Source organism: Tachysurus vachellii, chromosome 3 (assembly GCF_030014155.1).
Source record: "Tachysurus vachellii isolate PV-2020 chromosome 3, HZAU_Pvac_v1, whole genome shotgun sequence".
NCBI classification, from domain to species: Eukaryota; Metazoa; Chordata; class Actinopteri; order Siluriformes; family Bagridae; genus Tachysurus; species Tachysurus vachellii.
The window spans coordinates 18,822,758-18,846,223 of record NC_083462.1 but is presented as its reverse complement, the minus strand read 5'-3'; the positions used below and the strand labels follow the sequence as shown (position 1 = coordinate 18,846,223).

Here is a 23,466-nt window from a genome sequence, read left to right as displayed (position 1 = left end):
ACATTTGCTACTAAGCAAATTTTCATATGAAAATATGCAAATTTGTGGCAGCATTGCCAGAGGTTTACCACAACTGGTTTAACACAATCCTGCAATTCTTGTAAGTTTTAATTGGATTTAGTAAATCTGTTGTTTTATCTACCCGACATTATTACATGAAGGATTCTCAAAGCTAGAGAGAAGATGATCAAAAAACGGTCAGAATTTTTCCAGGCATGTTATTTTTTTTGTGCTATAAAATCTTTAAGGTGGTCAGAACTGATCATATATCATTTAGTAACCACCCCTTAATATTTGGATTGGACAGGAATTTTACACGTTTTCATTCGAGGCCCTTCAAATAGCACGTGGCCACAAGCACTTTGGTGTCAGTCGGCCGTAGAGACAGAACAAGAAGCTTCACAAGAAGTGTTTAGTGCCTCAGCACAATGAAGTCCTTCATCGGAGTTTTACTCGCTTGCCTTTCATTTCTCCTGGTGGATATTTCTGACTGCTTCAATGTTATTTATCCATCACAGTTTTTAGCTCAAAGTTACGCACAAAGAAGAAATCATGCAAGTCCATCCAAGGCCAGGCTCCCACTGAAGACGCTTAATCCAGCAGGTAGAGTTTGATCTGAACTATAATAAATCTCACCTGACTTCTTTGTAATTCACACCAGTGTAATAATTATTAGATCTTGATACATTTGATAAACATTTGATGTTTTCCTGACTATAAATTATTCTAATAAATTGTGAACGCATAGAAGAAAGTTTAATCTGCATTTTGTCTCATTGTGCATCAACTAATGGGACATACAAATGTTTTCATTATTAATAATTATTATTTTATTTGATGCACTTCTCCAACCTTTCACATACACACGATTGTGTGTAACTTTCATTTCATCTACAGAGAATATCTATCATAGAAATGCCCAAAATCTCATCTCTAAAGAAATCTTTTATGCAAACATTAAAGGAGCACTTCAGTGTTTTTCAGCCTAATTTCTATCCACCACATTGAAATGCAGTTGTTTTAAATGAATTCAAACATCCAGAAATTAAAGACAAATGTGTGACAAAGCTGTTCTATGGCTTTCTTTAAAACTTTGCATCAGTAATTTTAGATATAAAGCGGAACAAATAAAAATATAATAAAGGGTATAAAAGCGAAATGAGTTTCCTCCGCAGGGTGGCTGGGTGCTCCCTTAGAGATAGGGTGGAATGGTGGTGTAGTGGCTAGTATTCGCCACTCTCTCTGCCGCATCCTGTGTTCGATTTGCAGTCAGGAATGTGTGTTGTTTATCAGCAGTATAATGGTCAAAATGACAACAAAAGCTTCTTGACTTGAGACGGAAGCAGTGGTTAAGGTGTTGGGCTACCAATCGGAAGGTTGTGAGTTTGATTCCTACGTCCACCAGGTTCTCACTGCTGGGCCCCTGAGCAAGGCCCTTAACCCTCAATTGCTCAGTTGTATAAAAATGAGATAAATATGTAAGTCGCTCTGAATAAGGGCGTCTGATAAATGCTGTAAATGTAAATATTTTTTTATACTAGATTATTATAAACGTTATTCAGACATGATTAACTGATGAAATTATTTTCAGTATTGAATTCAGTAACTGCCCTTAGACTTCCATGTCAAGCTGTTTAGTTAACAGGTTAAGATCACAATGTAATTGTGTAAACAGGTTTTCCATTATTTTTCCTGGTACAGAGAAAGTGATGAGCTGCGGTAATGACATATAGACAGAAGGTTACAGTTGTGGTGGCTGGAGAGCAGGTTGGATTAAAAATGTTGGAGTATTCCTTTAAAGGCTTGTTGTGTAATATGCATAGATATTGAAATTCCACCTTCTTTTTAGTTGTGACTATAAGGCATGAGTTTTACTTGTAAACATGTAAACAATTGTCGTCTTGTCTGTATGTCACTAATTTGAAATCCGACATTTCCCTGTTGGTGGTCCGTAGTAGACAGCAGTAAACACAGGTTAAATGGAGAGCGGTATCTTCACAAAGACCAGACAAAGGTATTGGCACAACTGGTAAACTATCCAGGACTCGAGAGTCTTTCTGCAGCTAAAGTTTATGAGTGGAAAAAAGACTTATCGGCATCAGAGGAAAAGGCGTCTCCATCGCAGGAGAACCTGCAGCTGCAGGTTGAATGGGCACCGGTAGTCTGCCACAAAGTAGCAGCTCCTGAAGGTTCAGAAGGACATGTTGAAGTCACGGGAGAATTGCGTTCAGGTCAGGAAGAAACGCTTTCAAATACAGTTGAACAATCGCCTGTGATTCCAGAATTATCACCTGAAGGTCCAGACAGGCCACATGCAGGCAAGATACAATCACCAGAAGTTCAAGAACAACCACTTGTAGTTCCTGGACTTTCAAATTTAGTACCAAAAATTTTGTTGATAGATCCAGAAGATTCACTTGTGTTTCCAGAACCTTCACATGTGGGTCCAGAGCAGTCACTTGTAGGTCAGAAGAAATCTCGTACACATCTAGAAAAATCTCTTAGAATTCCAGGACTTTCATTTACAAACCCAGAACAGTCATTTGTTGATCCTAAACTGTCACCTAAAGGTCTAGATCATCCATCAGCAAATCCAGATCAATCACAGATTCTCAAAGTTGAACCAGTGATGCCTTTATATCCAACATCTCCTCCTGTACACCAGAGGACCTGGATAACCTCAGCACTGCAGCCAAATCTCTCAATGCCAAAGTCCACTCTGGCGCCACAACTATTCCGTGAAGCCACATCATCTCAGCCCGTGCCAGCGTTCACTCTGGCACCACAGCTGTATGCTAACACAACCTCAGCTCAGCCGCAGTCTCCATTTAGGGCAGGGAGGACAGGTACTCAAAAATCAGCTGGTAGTGTCACATCTCAGCGTTGTGAAAGCAGAGCTTCTTTTATGCTAAAGGTGGATTCAGTTGTATGACATCATGGACCATATTTTGTGTTAATTTAGAATTATATTTCATTACATTTGGCCTTAAATTTAAAGTAGCTCATAAATTTGACCAAAATCAATTAACGTTGTGTTATTATATCTTTCTGTTATTTATCCGTTCACATTTACATTTGCAACATATGCTCCACTATATGGTGATGGCCTCTTACTGAATCACCTTCAAAACTTTTTTTTTAAAACATGACCAAGTTTATTAAAAAAAAAGTCTCTGCATGGTAGCATAAGCCTAGCAGTGCTAAGAAAAAGAGAACTTAAATACAACCCAATGACTTATAACATAAATAATAGACTTTAATATCTGTGGACCATGAGCCCAGTTTTTATCATTTAGGAAACTCCTCTTCAAAATGAAGCACCAAAAAAAAAACCTGCTTGTATGTTCTGTGCTTTTCCTTGTCATGGCATTGGGTCAGATTTAAGTCAGCATGATCTAACCACTGCTCAACTCAATCTTGAAGGAAGCAGTTGGTTGTGAGTGTCTTACTAAACATCTAACCAACAAAATAACAGTCTTTATACATTATAAAAGATTAATAAAAGATTATTTTTTGCTCTCAGCTACGGATTCTCACTGTAGGAGCCGCCCGCTGGACCTCGTCTTTATCATAGACAGCTCTCGCAGTGTGCGTCCAGGTGAGTTTGAGAAGGTTAAGGTCTTCCTTTCGGACATGGTGGACACTCTGGACATCGGTGCCGATGCCACTCGGGTGGCTGTGGTGAACTATGCCAGCACTGTAAAAATCGAGTTCCTGCTCAAAGACCATCTGAAAAAGGAAAGCATGAAGCAAGCGCTCAGCATCATCGAACCCTTGGCTGCGGGGACCATGACCGGTCTGGCCATCAAGAAAGCCATGGAGGAGGCCTTCACCGAGCAATCAGGGGCACGGCCAAAATCGCAGAAGATAGCAAAGGTGGCTATTATTGTAACAGACGGCCGCCCACAGGATCAGGTGGAAGAGGTGTCTGCTGCAGCCCGAGCCTCGGGAATTGAGATCTACGCCGTCGGAGTGGATCGAGCCGACATGCGCTCGCTCAAGCTCATGGCCAGCAATCCACTGGAAGACCACGTGTTCTACGTGGAGACCTATGGCGTCATCGAGAAGCTCACCTCCAAGTTCAGGGAGACTCTGTGTGGTAGGAATACATACAGGGTTGGGGGTCGCAATTTTTTAAAAATAGCTTCATTTAATTAAATATTACTAAAAGTATTGCCAATGTTTAGAGGATTTTTAGATGAAAAAAGATTGTAAATCACATTTTAAGTTGAATTTTAGATATTGCATTTTATGCATTTGGATTGATTGAATAATTGATTCTGCTTTGAGAATTTAGCACTTTAAATGTATATGTACATGCATGTGATTGAACTGTTTTCCTGCTCTCCATCCACAGCTGCTGAAAATCTAACAGATTGATCTTTTTCAGGAATATGACCTGAAGTCCTGTTCGATTGCAACATTTTAGTTTACGCTGTGTCTGCCTTTGTTATTTCAGTCATATTGTTTACATAAAACAGTAAAATTAAGTGTTGAGACAGATTTAAGAGGAGGCTTGTATTTCACCCTGGTCTCATTTAACTGTAAAATCATATGTATCATATATTATGAAAAAGAAAACAAAAAAAGCTTTGAAGATAATGTGTGTGTAAAAAAAAATGCCGGCAGAAGAAAAGCGAATCAATTGAATTGTCTTGGGTTTAAATAACAACAAAAAAAGAGTAACCAAAAAAGAGCTTGTTCCAGGTACGGATCCCTGTGCCATGGGAAATGACTGCGAGCACATTTGTGTCAGCAGTGGCTCCTCCTTTTACTGCAAGTGTCAGAAGAACTATATTTTGAACCAGGACCAGAGAACATGCTCCCTCAAACGTAAGAGTCTGCAGATGGTGCCAACGTCGATATGTCATCATCAGAGTTATGCCTGGGCCACAGTACAAGACATATTCCTTGAAATTGATAGAGATAGATTATTTTTTAAATCTTGGGGCATCTGTCAAGCATCAACCTACTTGTTAATCAATAAGCAGAAGCTGAGAACTTGAAGAATTAAAAAAATCTTTTTAATATTTATACACTATACCATGTTGGAATGATTTTTTTTATTTTACAGAATTGTGTAAGCCTGCACTAAGCCTGCTGGTCACTTTATTAGGAACATTAGCCATCTTTCATCATCCAACATTATCTAGTGGTTACATTTTTTATAGAAATGCTCGAAAGTTTGCAGCTATTCTTTGGGTGAAAAAGGCTTGTTGATAAAAAAAGGTCAGAGGAGAACAAACAGAGAATGGTTTCCACTCATTTTTCGAAAGAACAGGGATATGAGGCTACTCTGGGCACCAAATCTGGGCAGATGAAGGTTCTAAAGACCAGGAGACATATCAGCATGGTTAGATGCAATACAATTCAATGCTGCCACATGATTGGTTGATTGGAAAAAGAGTGTTCTTTTTAAAGTGGCTTGGCTGGGCTTTATGTGTCGCATTACAATTAAGGTATTAATTTATACTATAATTTTCGTAGACAAAAAGTGTGTTTTTCTTATTTTCTAATTTGTAATATATTTCTAACAATTCAAAAGATTGTGTGTTTCATGAGACTGTATGTAAAGCTGTAAATATTAAATATCATTTTTATTATTTTGATTTAGGAAGTAGATTATGAGAAGATCATTAAAGAAGATTATTTTTATATAAACAGGATAATCTAAGAATACAATTATTTTAAATCCAGCAACAAGCTAGAACTCAGGAAGGCCAAATTCAGACAAAACCTTTTCCCTATTGTGGCCCAGGCATTAGTTATTTTTTGGTAAATTGCTTTGATTGTATACAACAAGACATCCGTAAAAATCCTTCTTGACTAACCTACTTACTTAGTCATTAATTAAAAAAATTAAAACTCCTCCACAGCTGCACTACCAAATGTGCTTTTGTCATGACTCTAAAAGTCATACAAAATGATATATTACATGATACATATTATATTGTTCCAATTCAAGCACAACTATATTTTTTGTGCTATGTGTATAACAGAAGAAATCCAACAGAGCAATCAGCTGGATTAAAACTCTGATCCATCTCATGCTATGGAATATAGATGGATGGTCGTCCTGCATAGAACCTGTAACGTTGTCATGATGTTGAAGATCACATGCAGGCAACGTCGTCTCCCGGTTCGCACTAACGTTACTCTTCTTTTCAGCTCAGTGAAACTTTTTTTTCTTTCACTAGCGAGACAGATGACAAATGTGTGTCCTGCATCCTGGTGTTTCTGCTTTATTTGGATTCCATGACATGGATGTTGGTTGAGTATCAAATTAGCAGATTGAGTCTATGGGATGAAAACACTTCTGGGTTTGATTATTTGTTAAAGAATATTTGGCTCTTAAAATGTTCGGTTTGTTTTGTAGCAATGTTGATATAATTAACAAGCCTTTGCAAAGGAACCTCCTATACTTTTTTCCATTACATCACATCTGTGTCATAAATGTGGTTATGAACTAAGAATTTGGTTCAAATTAGATGTTATTCTGAACATCATGCAATATAGAGATTTAAGTTTCTTTAGCAAAAGATACCGACTTCTCCTTTTCCAGTAATTGTTATGGTGTATAAACTTGTCCATTCCAGGTGTATCCCCATGCAAAATGGGACACAGCTGTCAACACATCTGTGTTGGAAAAGGCATGTCCTATTACTGCAAGTGTCGTCCTGGTTATGTCTTAAACGAAGACAAGAGAACATGCTCTGTCAGCAGGGATGATGGAGGTGATGGTCACACCGATGGTGCAGGCAATGGACATAATGATGGCGACAGCGAAGGTGAAAGTAGCACCAGTGAGTTTAAAATGTCATGGCAGAAATAATAAAATAATTTTTCATGCCATTTCATCCCGAGGAACTCGGTAGTAATTAAGACGTAAATATGTCGTACCATCCTAATAAAATTATAATAACCCTACTTTAGATATTCGGCGGAATCCAATTAATGTGGCGCATTTCAGAAATCATATACTGTAAATTAGATAATATTTTGTCTTTTGCTTGTTGCGAATGTTTTAATTTCCAACCAAATATTGTGTAACACTCCTTTCCTTATACCCAACCAGTACATAGCTTTTGCTTCCACAAGTACCAAGCAGGGAGGGTGTGTATTTCCTCCAAGTCTTGTGAAGCCACCACATGTTACTGAACTGTGGCTGTGTATTTAACCTTAGCATTAGATAGTGTCACTGTGAACGACAGAGGAATGAGAAAGCTTGTTTAACACAGCGAGCAAAGGCAGATTTTTCTCTTGGACTACCAGCCACACTTGGCAGGATTTAAATTTACGATCTCACGTGAATACTTTTTTATCGTGCCACCTGGGAGCCTAGATCTATTTCTTGTCTACCTCAGAATATTACAATCAATCCTAATGTCCTGGTATGGTGTCTGTATGCAGGTTGGAACTAAAATAGGACTAAGGAAAGAAATTTAAAGTTCATTTCACTGAATTTTTCACTGGAATTGAAGATTGTCTAGGTCACGGGTACCCAATCTAATGCGTAAAGGGCCAGTTTGAGTGCAGGTTTTCATTTCAGCCAAGCAGCCACACCTAATGAAAGTCTAATGAAAGCTAAGATTAACCGATAAAACAGCTGGAATTACAATGATATAAAAACCTGCACCCACACTGGCCCTTTGCGGATAAGATTGGACACCATTGGTCTGGGGGTGTTAGGACCCAAAGCTGTACTGATACATACGTTATTATTTATTAACCAATAATCCATATTATCACATTTTAACATAATGAGGTGTTCTACAACTCCCAAAACATTCAACTATGCTATTTCAAATATATGTTCATGACTTGTTCCAGGTGTCAATGCTTGTGCACTAGGTCATGACTGTCAGCACACTTGTGTGAGCAGTGGCTCCTCCTATTACTGCACCTGCCCCTCTGGCTTTGTCTTGACGCAGGACAAGAAATCTTGTTTCAAGGCCAGTGTTGGTGATGATGATGATGGTAGTACCAGTGAGTCATTCGCTGTAATGTGTCATAAATGGCAATGACTTGTTTCATGTCAATTTATGACCATTTGACATGTGTATCCAGTTCTAACAGCTTAGCCTCATATTCCTGTAAAGATTAGACATATGGATTTCTCCAGACTCTCCTTCCTCATGACTCATTGCAGGTCTGGACCAGTGTGGAATGGGACATGACTGTGAGCACATTTGTGTCAGCAGTGATGTCTCCCATCACTGTGAATGCCGAGGAGGTTTTATCTTGAATGAAGACAAGAAAACTTGTTCACGTAAGACCTTGTAGACCAGGCTATTCATCTAAGGGCTCAAACACCATACGTTCACTCCAACCAGGCACCCTACCTACATAAATATATTTCACACCCATTTATTCACAGCACTGATTTCTAAGTGTCAGTATCTCCTCTGAGTATTTCTACTTCTTCTTGATTGGATGTACATTGTGCCATTCTTTAATTCTCACCAGTTGTGATATGCACAACCAATTAGACTCCAACGCAAACAGATATTACTGAAACAAAGCCTCATAACCTGGTATGGTGCATTTCACTGGTATGTTGGTTGGAGGAACTACTGGTAAACATTGCAGCCAAAACTGAATAGTCCTGTTGTAGATTGTAAAATCAAATCTAAAGGACAGTCAACAGCTCTAATTTAGTTATTAAGGTTTGGAAGTATCACATAGACAATGTCAGCATTTATTACGAGCAGTTAAACCCACGGGTCCTGTAAAGAAGCGGAAGTGACTTAATGATCTCCAAGATGGGCACTCATGGAAGGGAAACCTGTGAGGAGTATGATCATTTTAATGTGTAGAGGAGACCCTTGGTTAAAGCATTAGCCTTACAAGCTGAAAGCTTACTCTCAGTTTCCTGTAAGCATAGAAGATCTGGAATTCTCCATTGTTTTTCTCCTGACTTGTTGCAGGTCTGGACCAGTGTGGAATGGGACATGACTGTGAGCACATTTGTGTCAACAGTGATGGCTCCTTTCAGTGTGAATGCGGGAGGGGCTTTGTCTTGAATGAAGACAAGAAAACTTGCTCACGTAAGACCTTGTAGACCAGGCTATTCATGTGAAGGCTTAAGCTCTGTATGTTCACTCCAACCGGACACCCTACCAAGTTTATTCCTCTTAATACCAAGGCTTCAATATTTTGTGTGTACCATCACCATGAAATTATTTTGAGAAGTGAGAGGCATCTTCTTCTTGATTAGTTGTGCATGGTGGCATTCTGTAACTTTAATCAGTTGTGGTATGCACAACCTAAACAATATTTCTCTGGTACATTGGGCACTGCAGAGCACTTCAAGAGCTAAATAGTTGTTAATAGGTTTATTGTTTTTGATTATTGCATGATTTAAAGCATGTGTTTTAATAAAGAGAGAGGGCATTAGGTATGATTTTAAAGGCCCTGACTTTGCAATAGTGGGGTAAAAGGCACCCCTGGTTAAACCACTCATCTACATACTTTCATCTGCAAGTAGCTAATATTCCAGTAAAGATACACCATTAGGGTTTCTCTGGTGTCTTCCCATGCCTCATTTCGGGTCTGGACCAGTGTGGGATGGGACATGACTGTGAACACATTTGTGTCAGCAGTGATGGATTCTATCAATGTGAATGCCGAAGAGGTTTTGTCTTGAATGCAGACAAGAAAACCTGTTCAAGTAAGATCTTGTAGACCAGGCTATTTCATCTGAAGGTTCAAGCCCCATGTTCATGCCAAATAAACACCCTACCTAGTTGAAGATCATTTATTTCACTTCAGAGAAAGGGAATCTGTACTTACTTCAAATAAAAGTTCTCTTTCTACTTGATGAGATGATTGTACCTCATGGAATTTCTCGTGATACCTAACCACTAGATGTACGTTTTACATTCTAGCCAATCTATTCCAGACATTTGGCCAAAAACAAAGACAACTTTGATATAATGCTTAATAACCAGGTATGGTGTATTTTACTGCCATTCTGATTGGAGAATCTACTCTTAGATATTGTAACCCTCAAGTCAAACTGAACAGTCCTGCTGTAGACTAGAGAATCAAATCTATATGCCAAGCAGAGAATGTTTTTAGAGTCTGTATGGTTTTATAGAAAGAGTAAGCTTTGGTCAATGGTTAAAGGTGGAGTCTCCGTTGTTTGAGAAATGCTGTGTTGGGCCGCCAAACAAAACAAAAACAAAACTAATGTGCAGCCAATGAGCAGAAAGGGGCATGTCTTGTCAATATGGGTGGAGAGAGTGTTCAGTGCGCATGTGTGACATTAGCAGAAAGTGGTTTTAACATTAACATGGAGGATAAAAACAAAGAAAGAAAGCGAAGAAAGGCTTACGATAAGGCAAGAAGTAGGACTTGTGTTAATAAGGATCAGCTTTCCAGCGCTGGAGAGAACTGAACATCTTCCGCATGAAACGGAGCTAAACCTTTCACGGTACAACACACAGTACCACAAAAACACATTTGTATTACCATAGTATTACTCATTGTGTTCATTTATTGATAAAAATATCCCCTCGGTCAGCTGCCCCAACAGGTTCCGCCATAATACTTGTCTGGGTTATACTTGGGTTATACTTGTCTGGTGTATGTGTGGGGCGGAGCTATCAAAACAGGGGTGGGACCCATTTGGGTTAGGGGCATGTTTGTTTTGGTGATTTCAAATGTCAACACTGGCTTTCAAACAACGGAGACCCTACCTTCAATCCATTGGCATGTTTAGGGACTATCGAAACTGAGTAGAAACCTTTTCTTAACCTATGAGGCTGCTTTCAAAAATGATCTGGCTGAGACTGGTTATTTAGTTAGGACTCATCTGTCTTTGATTTTGTTTGTGTCCAGAATCAATTTTATCATTGATTCACAAAACAAACCCCAAAAAAACCCCACCAAAAACAAAACACCATGTAACACCATGTAACAAAATGTTGCTAAAGCCCATTTGACAACATTAGATAAGCTGTTGCTAAGTGTTACATTTTTGCTAACAAACTACACAAAACTACTGAAGACACAAGAAATGTTCTTGTTACTTGTAATTTAAAGACTTTCAGAATGTGGGATTAATATAAAAATCATAATTAGGATGTTTGATAATTGATTAAAAGATATCCATTGTATAAATGGTAGTGTTATAGTTTAAAGTCTGTTGTAATGTCTTATAGGCTAGAGAGTTTTTATAGGAAAGAGAGTTCTAATCAACACACTATACTGTATAATTCGGATATCTAGAGATGAAGGTGGAAGTCGTTCAGGATCCGTGTCACTGTGAGGCCAGACTGGCTTTCCAAAGACAGACACAAAACTCCATCCAGGCCCTCAATGGCAAACATATCCTTTTATTTAAGTGAATCCTCCAGATGGATGTTCTTCCTGTGTCTCTGTGGGTTTCTTTGAGATTCTCCAAATACCTCAAAAAAAATACATGCTTGTAGATGGATTGGCTATGCTAAATTCCACCTAGGTGCAAATGTTTGTGTGTCTGCTGCCCTGTCATGAACTTGCATTTCATTCAGAGTAAATTCCTGGGATCGGCTGGGGATCCATCATGACCCTGACCAGGAGAAAGCACTTAGTGAAACGTACTGAATCACCAAATGCAGGTAAAACATGAAAACATTGCCCTGGGATGACAGCAGAGATGGGGGACTCGAGTCATATGACTTGACTCGAGTCAGACTTAAATCGCAAATTTGAGACTTGCTTGACAAATATTAAAAAAGACTCAACTTGACTTTGACTTGAGACTTACTTGTGACTTGCCCATGTGTGACTTACTCCCACCTCTGGATGATTTCAGATCATTTTAAAAGCTTTCATAAAAGTTCATTGTGAGAAAGGTAAAGTCTCTCTACTTAAATAACTTCAAAGACTGAAACAGATGTCAAACAATTGCTTCGACATTAAGTTAAAGTAAATTGAATTAAATCGAATGACACATCTTAGTCTGAAATTACATCCTTAAACGGATGAGAATATGAGGGATCAATAATGCAGTAACCTTAACTGCTGTTATACTAGCAGACATCACCAGAAAAGTAGAGCAAATGGAAGGGATGCTGTCTCACAAGTGATCTCGTTCCTTAGGTAAGTGATATTTCTCCAAATCATACACTGCAGCAGACATCTATAAACAATCACAATCGAACTGCAAGGTGTACGGGAAACTTCAGACACTGTTCTGACATGTGGACCACTTTCTGTTCCAGAAATGCCACATTATGGACCACACCAGAACCTCCAGCACAACAACCTCCTGTGCTTCAATACCTCAAGACACCTGGAACATAATGAGCTAATGTTCCGAATGTGTTTAATTTACTGTTGACTTGTGTGTCACTGGTTCATAACCAATAATACTATCAAAAAATAACAAGCTGATCTAATTACGTGCAGATTAGTGCAAAAGTTTGTGCACCTTTCATGGTTCCTAGGCAATAAAATGATCGGAAATGCAATCACGTTGAATTTTTTTAGCCTTAAACAACTAAAATCACACACAATTTAAGTATCTTGGTGATTAGATGCCTCTTATATTTCTGTTCATAAGAGTGCGCAACTTGTATGTTGGGAAAAAAAATCTGACATTATATAATATATTTACATTTGTACTATTTAATGGCAGTTTATTTTATGTTACGAATGTACTAATAATAGAGATGTAACTAGATGATTTACATATATTTTAACTTTTTTAAAATTGTATCATAGTACCGTAGCATGACTGTATAAACGTTATACATGAAAATAAATGAACGAACCCATTTCAAATCCTAAGTCTAAGCAGTTAAATGTTTCTTATTCGCGGGTGAGCAGTGAAACGAGCTACATACATATACGAGAGCTCCAAAAATCTGACTGATACTTTTGTGAGACATCTTTTAAGTAAACATTTCTACATGCAGTACAGATGTGGACCTTTAAACAATGACTGTACTGATAGACAAGGGTTTGTTCGATGTCTGCTTGCATACACGGTTTCCCTCATCACTCAAACTACCTTTCAGATCTCTGTGTTAATTCTGACAGCAAACACCAATATTTGTGAGTCATAGAGGAGCAGGAAAATAGCCCAGCTTCACTAGCTTCTTTCATCTCAGAGCCAAGGCCAGTTTACTCAGACGTCAGGATGACCCTAAAACACACCGTGATGGATGAAGGTGCACTCAGACACTCTCTCTCTCTCTCCCCGAATGTCTGATGTCTCATACAGGTTCACTTCAGTTTGAGAGTGTGGGGGTGGGAACATTCTTAGAAAAGGTTTTCACATCCTGTGCTGTGAGGTGAACACAGAGGTGAGAAATTCCCTGGAGGGTTAAAAAGGTCAAGATAAAATACCAAGGTGTTCTATGTGCTTTAGACATTATATTAATAAAAGTTGTGATGTTAATCAGATTGGTCTACTGCTCTGCAATTCAGGGTGTTTCTCACTACACACTCCAAAAGTTCCAATGACTGTCTCGAGCCCAGGATTGAAGACTTCATCAAGAAGGAATTAGTGTTTAGTCCATAATGAACCCAGAAATTACGCTGACCTATTAATTCCTTAGGAGCTCTTAGATGAACAATTCCACTCGACTACTGTTCGCTTTCATCATAACGAGGATGAGGTTCCCTTCTGAGGATGGTTCCTCTTGAGGTTTCTTCCTCACTTAATCTCAGGGAGGCTTCCTTTCTACCATCACCACTGGCTTGCGTATTAGGGACAGATGTTAGATATAAATATTAACTTAATTTTATACTTTAAACTTTTATTCTGTTTCTTTGCTTCTGTAAAGCTGCTTTGAGACGATGTCAACTGCTAAAAGTGTTATACAAATAAGTTGAATTTAATTACTAAAGATAAATAAACATAGAATACTGAAACATAATATATAAGGAAGGTAATATTATCCCTTAATATTAAACCCTAGGAAGGAAATATTATCATCTAAACTTTTAGATGTTTACCTGGTTTTAACATATTAAACTGCAGCACTGCAATCTTAACTCACTGTAGCTATCCAGGCTGTATAAATCAGGAAGAAATGAAAATAAGTATTTTTTTTTAACATCCCTTTATATCTACAGTGAATTGTGAAATTTGAGTTTTGATGAATTGCGTTTGAGAATGACGTTCGTTCCGGTCATCACTTATATTGTTACCGCTCTTTCCTTCCTCCCTCCGTCTCTTCTCTGTCGCTCATGAAACCTGAAAAAATAAACTGAATGAGTGGTTACTATGGAAAAGATAACCACAAAACTATTGGTAACATCATATCTTCATACTGTGCATTATTACATCAGACTTGCACATTTTATGAACAGCAGATATGTTAATCCCTCTCCACTGCACCACTGAGATGAGGCCGACTCTGTGAGAATCCTGAGGCATCTAGAGATCTACCAGCTTCAGTTAGATTCTGCGATACTTAAGAGGAGATCTGAACTCCATGTGATCTTTTGCATCAATACTCAACATTATCAATAATCAACATTTGTCAGACTGTATATTTATAATCACACCCTCTAGTGTCACCCATATGAGGATGAGGTTCCCCTTTGAGTCTGGTTCCTCTCAAGGTTTCTTCCTTTTCCATCTAAGGGAGTTTTTTCTTGCCACTGCTGCCTGAGTCACCTCAGACTTGTTCATTGGGGATAAATACATATACATTGTGAACTAAATCTATCTAATATTAATCATGAATTTTGTATTCTATTAATCTTTAGATTCTTTATATTAACCTTTTGTTCTATGTTTATGTTCTGTAACGCTGCTTTGAGACAATGTCAATTGTAAAAAGCGCTATACAAATAAACTTGAAATGAACTGAATTGAATATGTGCTTTAGAGGCTCATGTGTGACTTTTCACCACCAGAGTCTGTTGCATAGCCTATGTAGAAAAGGAGGATGAGTTTCAGGGCCGTAAAAAGTTTATTCAGGATCCGAAATCAGAAAGTTATAGTATATTGCTGAATGCAAAAAACTGAATTTCATCATCTTTTGTCTGTGCCATTTAAATTTGTGTCATTTGGCAGACACCCTTATCCAGAGTGACTTGCATTTCTCTCATCTTATAAGCAGTCAAGGACCTTGCTCAGGGGCCCAGCATAGGCAGCTTGGTGGTCCTGGCATTCTAACTCCCACCCTTCTGACCAGTAGACAAACAGAGCTCTTCACATCCCTCCCTCACCGCCTCACATCAGACCATCATGTTGTAAGTACGTAGTCAGACACCTATACAGACTCATGCATACATTCACACCTTCCATTGAAATGCCTGACTACACATCTACAGAAAAGCAAAACCCATGTTTCAAAATGTTTATTACTGAATTAATTGACTTACCAGAAAGTATACAAGGAAAAAAAAGACCAAGGAGGAGAATAGCATGCATCTACTGATTTTCACAATACTAGCAGAGAGTCATGTTTATCCAAAGCATTGTCTCGTGAGAGAAGGTCCTCCTGTCTTGTCGAAAGCATGATCAATATCTACCACAACACGGCACTATGAACTCTGTCGAGATGGCGTCACATGGTGGGAGCTGACGGATGACTGGATGTAAGGATGGATGTATGAGCCGATACAACACTTGAGTATAAAACATGATAAAGTGCTAAAACCTCTTTTGCCTATGCGATAACTTTTTTTTTAACGTTCACACAAAATACACAAAAGGAAAAACAAAGATTTTTTAATTTCACATTGGATTGTCGTGATTGGTGTTTAAACTAAAGCAGAATCCTTCGTGTTAGCCGACTGAGAAAGTAGTGCTTCGAAATGTTAGACGATAGTGAAGCGGTAAATCTTCACGTAAAAGCAAAAAAAAAAAAAGGCTTTCACAATATCTCTTAAAAATAAAAAAAAAAAGCATTACAAACAAGAGGAAACCTATGAAAAGTGAAAGCTTACACTGCTTCATGTGCGTTGCCCGTCGGCAAATGATCTACGTCACCTAAGTAGAAACGTTTCATTAGAATGGTTCACTATGAATAAACTATACAAAAGCTGTTAGAAGCAAGAGTTACTATGCAACCCAGCTCACAACGAGGCTCCAACACTGCACACGGAATTCCCCTTAACAGGGAACTACCCTTTTCTAGCTCCTAAAACCCACTTTCTGCCTCTTATTTTCTATTCATTTACAAAAATAGATCTGTGATGAGCCGTCACGACGTGTGTATGAGAGTCATGCAGATGATGACGATGGTTAAGTCTATGCAATATGCAGAGCTTTAAAGTGATATTGGTGGGGAATCGGAACACCCTTCGTTCTACAGAGCGAAGAGTGCGATCGATCAGAAAAACCAAAAGACGGCATCTGCAGTGACTTGATCGGACCGACGAGAAAGGGGTTCAGGCGGGCATGTAGGGAGGCGGAGGCTCCTTCGCTGGCATCGTCATGGCCATTTCGTAGGTGGGGAGGATGTACTGTAGAAAACAACCACGACATTTCAAGAGTCATTACAGTGTAATTCTAAACATGAGGGGGGTGGTGATAAGTAGGCATTTCTATTTATGTAAGGAATAATATAGTAATATAATTGAAACTGAGGTTAAAACACAGCAACTTGCCAACGTAAATATACACTCGTTGTTATAGCATCTACAAAACGTCTAGTGCGGCTGCGTTGCTGTCAGAGCTGCTGGTGGAGAAAATGAATCAGCGACTTCTGACCAATCAGAATCATGAATTCAAGGCAACGTAATATGTCCAGTTTTTTTTTTTTGGAAATTGTTCTTATAATTAACAAGGACAGAGTTATGAAGACTTACACAGCTCGCAAAAATCAAAAGAACTTAACAGCGCAGTTAACCTGGGTTTTAAAGCTGTTATCTTAATTATTATGAATTAGAAATCTAATCGAATACTAGATTAATCAAAACATTAAAGCGATTTTTATTCCGCCTGCCATTTAGGAAAGTAGGCTGTGTTGTTTTGGATTTTGTTTCATTATCGTCATCTGTTTGCATGTACTCGTGCTTTATTAGTAACGTGATAGTCATCGAGATAGTCATCTCCCCTAAACACCATATCTATTGATCCCCATGTTTGTAGCATGTGATATCTGGTTTCCTGTTTTCCAACAACTCTTAACTGCTCATAGGAAAACCGCTCGAGTCTGTTGGTTAAGTTTTATCTTAAAATATAAGTTTTATAGATAAAACAAGTGTTTAAACTCTGGGAAACAAGAGGCAGGGCGAAGTTGTGAATCTGAAGCCGTATTCTTTAACACATTTACATGGTGAGCGCCCTCTACTGCCCGAGCAGGAGAAATGCACAATACTGCACAAATATTACTACACGCTGTAACTCCAGTCTGATCAGTCAGAAGATTTTAACTTCCGATAAGATAGTTTTAACAGCAGCTCTGACAGCAGTGCGGCTACAAATCCCAGGTTCATATGAAAGCGCTCTTTGTAACATGCTGCCTTTTCTATAGTAACAGCTCATTTGCAGAAACCTGCTTAGCAGACGTATAAGTGTCGATAGGACGAAGCTTCAAGGGAAATTAAAGACTATTTATAGCCAATATAACAGTGACTAGTTTCACAAACGATCTAATAAAGCAGACAAAATTCTTTTATCGATTTATTCTGCCTAGTTCTGCTCATTCACGTGTGTAAAAGTGAATGTACCTGTGGTGGAGCCTCGAAAGCAGGATAAACGGCGATCTCTGGCAGGTTTCTGTTGTTGATGTATTTGTAGCAGTTCCACACGCAGTTGATCAAATAAGCCTGTTTGAGCAACAACAAAAAAAAAAATTACACAAAAATAATTTTCCATATTAAAGGACGGTTAATCGAGCACACGTGTATGAGATGGAAAATTTTAAAACGTTTCTTTCAGTTTCTGTTTTAGTTTCTTGTTTGCTTTATTGTCCCTAATTTTCGGTCACTGTAAATATTTTGAAGTTTATCGACGTAACGATGCTGTAAACGCTCCGTGTATGTCCGATTCGATTCGCAGTCGTTAAATAAGCGTATATTTAAGCACATATCAATGAACAATTAAAATCCTTTTAAAAAAATAAAGAGAAATATTTTTGACTTGAACAAGAGAGAATAAAGAAGGAACAGATCTTTTACTGCCTTCACAGACTGCATATGTAGTAGTTGTGCCGCCTTTGAGACCGAATGCAGACTAGCATTTCTATAGACAGAAGTTTATCTGGGATACACATGCGAATCATCGCATGAGTTTCTGGGACACTGGACATACGAGAACACAAACATAATATTTTTCCTTAATGCATACGTTTGAGAGACGACAATTCTAGGGTTATGGATCATACCTTTAGGATGATGAGGAGAGCGAAGAAGATGAGCACGAACAGCAAAAGGCAGCTGGAGTCTAGAGATAAAAGATTGTCTTTGTACGGGAAGTCCGGCTGCAAACAAGAGCAACACTTTTATGAATTTGTTCTCTGGACGTTAAGGAGATGTTAGGAGAGATGTACAATAGAAAAGCACTGACCAGCTGATCCAGATAATCCTTGATCCTGGGCAGGTAGGTGAGGGAGCTGATGGCCACTAAGCAGCTCAGAGCAAAGTCAAACAGCTGATAGCAGAAGAACGGGATAAGCCAGCCATCGCGGTGCTGTAGGAGAGACACAGCTTCGTGTTTGTGTGTTTTATTTCATTGTACAGATTATACAGATTAATGCTTGAGAAACGAACTTATCCCGACCCTAGATTTTCCGACTCCCGCGTACGTGCTACTCGAAGCGAGTCTATTGTAGGGAAGGTAAGGGAGGAAACTACAGGACTGCTTCTATCTGCATTATAAATGAATGAGGTTCGCAGGATAATCAATTACAGCAATACAACTCGCAAAGCTCATTTTGTGAGTTGTTCATTAAGTAACGACTGACACGGAGAGAACGTGACCTTACAGCAGGAACTACTGTAGAAAACATTAAAATAAATAAATAAATAAATAGATCAAACCTGTTTTGACAAGAGTGCAAGACTGCAAAATGTGGATTAAAATGAAACAGTGAAATATTACATATATATATATATATACATACATTTGAATTAATGATAGGAAGGTTAGAAAAAAAACAATAAAATCTGATGGCTTGCAGGTGATAAATACTTTTGCATTTATAACAGGGTTAACACCCCACCCCCATGTTATCATAAGTGGGTTATGCAACCTGGTTTAATGCGATCAATCTCTCTTGCTATTCATCTTTGCATGACACCTTCAAACAATTTCTATATTTTTAATGTTTAACTACATCCACCAGCCACTTTACTGTACATTAAGTGTTTCTAATAATCAGTCGACTGTGTAGCAGCGGCGCAGATGGAGGTCAAACGTTTGAAATAGTGTTTACATCAAATATCAGAATACAAAAAGTGATGATAGTAACTCGTCTTTAGTGAGTTTGCGTATTTCGGAAAATGTAAATTCTACACAAAATGGAAGAAAACAAAAAGCATCAAGTGAGTGGCAGTTTAACATTAACCACAAATAACCACTCTTTACAACTGTGGTGGGCAGAAAAGCATCTCAAAATGTATAATGTGTAAATATATACTGCTGTTTTGTGCCTTTTGAGATGCTTTTCTGTTCGTTACGTTTGTAAAGTGTTACTGCACCGTGATTAATCCAGCAGCTGGACAGGAATAATGGAATTTGACCAGCGGTAAAAGTTTTCTGGTGCCAAAAGACCAACATTTTATGTCCCCAAGTTTTACTTTCAGATTTCAAAATCAAAACAGTGCCTTAATTTGTTCAGATAAACTTACAGTAATTGCTCCGTATACCATCATGGCACTGATGGTGAGCATCAGGAGGGAGATGGCGAATCCCACGCAAGCGTTTTCTACATCAAAGGACAGAAATAAAGTTGAGATAACTTAAATAAAGTAAATAAAGTAACTATATCTGAGACTAATTAAAAAATATATTTCTATGGTGATTGTCAAAATATCCGTACCTGACATTCGGTCTGAGGCGAAGTAGTGCTCAATGACCTCGTACTGAAGGTCAACCGAGGGCACGTTCTCAGGATGGGTGACTGCCACCGTCAGCAGGATTCCCATCAACAAGTTCACAACCTGCGGGAGGAAAATAATCAGCACGCAGCGAGGAAAAATATAGAATGCAGTATGTAAGGACACCGTGATGAAGTCAGGTTCTCACTAATCAACATATTAACTCCAAGCATCTAAAGATGTCTAACATAACAGAAAATAGCTGGATAGAATTCAACTAGTTTGACTCTTGCTAACAAACGATAATTGTTTACATACTAACTTTTTTTACTTAAGCAGGTTCCCATTTAAATATTAAAGCCTATGCTTGAACAAGTAAGTTGAAGGATGTCATAAGATAAATCAAATTTTTTTTATGGAATCTTTTTTTTTTAAAGAAAAACCTTTACCTGTCTCTAGCGAGCACTTAAAAACCCATGCTGTATTTAATTGCATTTTTCTCATTTTATTCAACTAAGCATTTAAGGGTTAAAACCCAGTGGTGGCAGGTTGATGGACCTGGGAGTTGAACGCACACTCACTCGTACACGCACGCACACTCACTCGTACACGCACGCACACTCACTCGTACACGCACGCACACTCACTCGTACACGCACGCACACTCACTCGTACACGCACGCACACTCACTCGTACACGCACGCACACTCACTCGTACACGCACGCACACTCACTCGTACACGCACGCACGCTCACTCGTACACGCACGCACGCTCACTCGTACACGCACGCACGCTCACTCGTACACGCACGCACACTCACTCGTACACGCACGCACTCACACAAGCACGTCTCTACAGGTTTCATCATGCAGCTTTTATCTTCTGCTCGTTTCCTCTGTGTCAGAAAACAAAATACAGAACTCGTTTACACCTCATTGTCTAGTACAGTTCATCATTTCATGTTACTCTTTAAAGTCTCTTTATAACTCAACCAATGTTTTAACCAATGTTTTAACTCAATGTTAATGTTAGAGAGGTGTGACAACATTAATGTGTGAGAATCAAAATCTGGACTCAACCCCTGACGCAGTGTTGGACTGAACTGAAGAACACATTCTACTTACAAAATTGGAGGAAAAAAAGAAGCTGACAACTTGATGAACTCTTGTGAACAACAAGACACAGCCTGTGGTCCGAGTGATAACTTCAACCTGCGTGACGTGTTTAACTTAACGTATTTAACTACATACAGTGAGCTGTATGGACAATGTTACAGATTTAAACTACAGATGTGTTGATGGATTTAAAACAAGGAATTGCATGTAAAAGTAGTGAAGTTATGTAACATGCTCTAAAACTCAGACTTGGTGTTTGAGCTTTTTGGATCGTAGCCCTGTTCTACAGGCCTCTGTGGACTCGTGGACAACGTTTAGAAGACCAGCAGTGTTTAACTACATATGACAAGTTGGTGGCCTTGACGACGTCCGTGTGCTGCGCTAGATTTACGTCACACTCGTATAAAAACGTTTCAGAAGCACTTTGTGTGTCGAGCTGGTGGTGACGTATTCAGAAAATCATTTCAATGCGATGAGGAAATATACGAAACAAGTGCTCGTGTATTTCAAGGTGGCCATCAGTCATCAGTAGATGTGATAACAAATATACAATATTTAATAGTAATTGTTCCAGAGCAACAATCTTAAAGACAGAATATTGTAAAGACAGAAAGTGCCTCATCTACAAAACCATCACATACTTTTCTTTTGTTGCAAACTCCAGCAGTTACTTTACTGCTATCTGATCAAATCAGTATTCGTACAGACTTCAGGTGGGATTAAACCATGAATTATGGAAAACGGTATAGTTCTATTCAAACATAAGTGTACATGGGGTTCTGGGGTAAACTCTACTCCTCTGCTTCTTTGTATTGTCTGTCCTCCTCTGAGAAAATTACAGGCCTACTCTTTTCCCCTCCAACTCAGTGTTCAACTGATAACAGCAGTCAGGAACCACATCCATGATTTTCTATGCAGGATATCACCTTGAGTTGGAAAAACAACGTCTGTCTGTCACTACATGCCGTATTTAGTCTCACAGTGTGTGTATCTGTGCCACTCCATAAGATATGAAACACTTCCTGAATCAGCTGGTGAAAGCTTCGCGTTTACTTTGTGATTATTAAATTGTCGACAGAATCTTGGTTCTGCAAACTGAATCAAGAACTTTAATCTGGCGCCTTGTAGGGCGTCCGGATGCCACATGATCATATTTCGTAAGAGTCCAGATAAATTGATCTGATCCAAATAGGGCTTACATGTGTAATAATCTCAAAGGAGAACAGAGAAAAAAGCCTGACGTGGAGGATACGAAGGGAAATGAAATCCCAGAGGAGTTCCTGTAAAACAGGCAACTGCCCCATTACACTTATACACTTTAATGCAATGTAATGTTATGTAATGCCATCCAAATAGGGATTTAAAACACTTTATTGAGCAAGTTTTCTAAAAGAGGTGGTGTTGGCTGTCAAACTCTGCACCACACTGACTTCCTGATTTTAAATGAAATGACACAAAACCAAATCACAGCATTGGAAGCATTACATAAAACATTAGAACACCCGGAAAAAGGAGAAACTGAAGAAGAAAAATTTTTGTTTTCCTTATAATTTCCTGAAACTTTACAGGCTCTAAAATGACAGAACAGATTGGGTTAGTTATATAAACAATAAAAAAATATATATTTATTTATGATATAGATCTAGCGCATATATATATTATAAATATTTAATTAGAATTCTATAATTAATATATATATATATATATATATATATATATATATATATAAAAATTCTAACTAAAATAAATAGTTAGAATTATATAAATATTTATATAATTATATTTTACTGTTTAACGATATTTAATTCAATCTTACTTGATCTTACAGATCTTTTATGTTAAAGGTATATATCAATAATAATGAATAATAATAATAATAATAATAATAATAATAATAATAATAATAATAATAATTTGCAGTGGTGTGTGTGGGCTCGGGGTCGGATGCTAACAAACTAGCCAGTTAGCAAAGCAAGCTTTAGGCCTCTCATAAGGATAAAGCGTATTATATCGAGCTAGCGAATTTAAGCACAGTACTAAACCGTGTTACCGTCCATATTAACGTCTTTAGCTAAAATATGATTCATTTAAATCAGCCATTTGTTGATTTGTTTGTTCTCCGTAGCTGTGAAATACCGTTAAACACAACGGCTAGCTAAGCGACGCCTCACAGAAAAACATTAGCAAAGCGCTACAAACGTACCATGTACCAAGTCCCGAGAATGATCGTCCCCGTCCTGACATGGCAACATCCACAACATCGTGTTGTATAAAGTCTATTCCGACTTGGCTTAAAATGCATATTGGTGCCCAGATTGTGGAGAAACATCAAGGAAAAATAAAACTCCGCTGTAAACAGCAGCGATCCAACCAACAACCTCCGCCTCCAGCTAGCGCTATTCTTTCTCAGTCT

The 23,466-nt window shown here is 38.4% G+C and overlaps 2 protein-coding genes across 2 annotated transcripts; one reads left to right on the top strand and one right to left on the bottom strand.

The window, feature by feature from the left end:
- Positions 1-428: 428 nt before the first annotated feature.
- On the top strand, positions 429-12,491 carry matn3a (matrilin 3a). The gene is made up of 9 exons (XM_060866142.1): positions 429-603; positions 3,524-4,099; positions 6,597-6,803; positions 7,831-7,986; positions 8,150-8,269; positions 8,928-9,047; positions 11,233-11,331; positions 12,019-12,087; positions 12,210-12,491. Exons 1-8 carry the CDS (start codon positions 429-431, stop codon positions 12,072-12,074), a joined length of 1,509 nt encoding a protein of 502 aa, XP_060722125.1. The 3' UTR covers positions 12,075-12,087; positions 12,210-12,491.
- A 2,800-nt stretch (positions 12,492-15,291) lies between these two features.
- Positions 15,292-23,455, bottom strand: laptm4a (lysosomal protein transmembrane 4 alpha). Its single transcript, XM_060866141.1, has 7 exons — positions 23,257-23,455; positions 19,938-20,058; positions 19,747-19,823; positions 18,464-18,586; positions 18,282-18,377; positions 17,626-17,724; positions 15,292-16,416 (listed from the first exon to the last, which is right to left on the bottom strand). The coding sequence occupies exons 1-7, from the start codon at positions 23,380-23,382 to the stop codon at positions 16,342-16,344; spliced, it is 717 nt and encodes a 238-aa protein (XP_060722124.1). The 5' UTR covers positions 23,383-23,455; the 3' UTR covers positions 15,292-16,341.
- Positions 23,456-23,466: the final 11 nt, after the last annotated feature.

Coding starts and splice junctions, on each gene's coding strand:
- matn3a (XM_060866142.1), top strand. CDS start 429: ATGAAGTCCTTCATCGGAGTTTTACTCGCTTGCCTTTCATTTCTCCTG. Junction 4,100..6,596: donor GTTCAGGGAGACTCTGTGTG/GTAGGAATACAT, acceptor TGTCCATTCCAG/GTGTATCCCCATGCAAAATG. Junction 7,987..8,149: donor TGATGATGATGGTAGTACCA/GTGAGTCATTCG, acceptor GACTCATTGCAG/GTCTGGACCAGTGTGGAATG.
- laptm4a (XM_060866141.1), bottom strand. CDS start 23,382: ATGTTTCTCCACAATCTGGGCACCAATATGCATTTTAAGCCAAGTCGG. Junction 18,378..18,463: donor AGGATTATCTGGATCAGCTG/GTCAGTGCTTTT, acceptor TCTTGTTTGCAG/CCGGACTTCCCGTACAAAGA. Junction 16,417..17,625: donor CTTTCGAGGCTCCACCACAG/GTACATTCACTT, acceptor TGTTTTCTACAG/TACATCCTCCCCACCTACGA.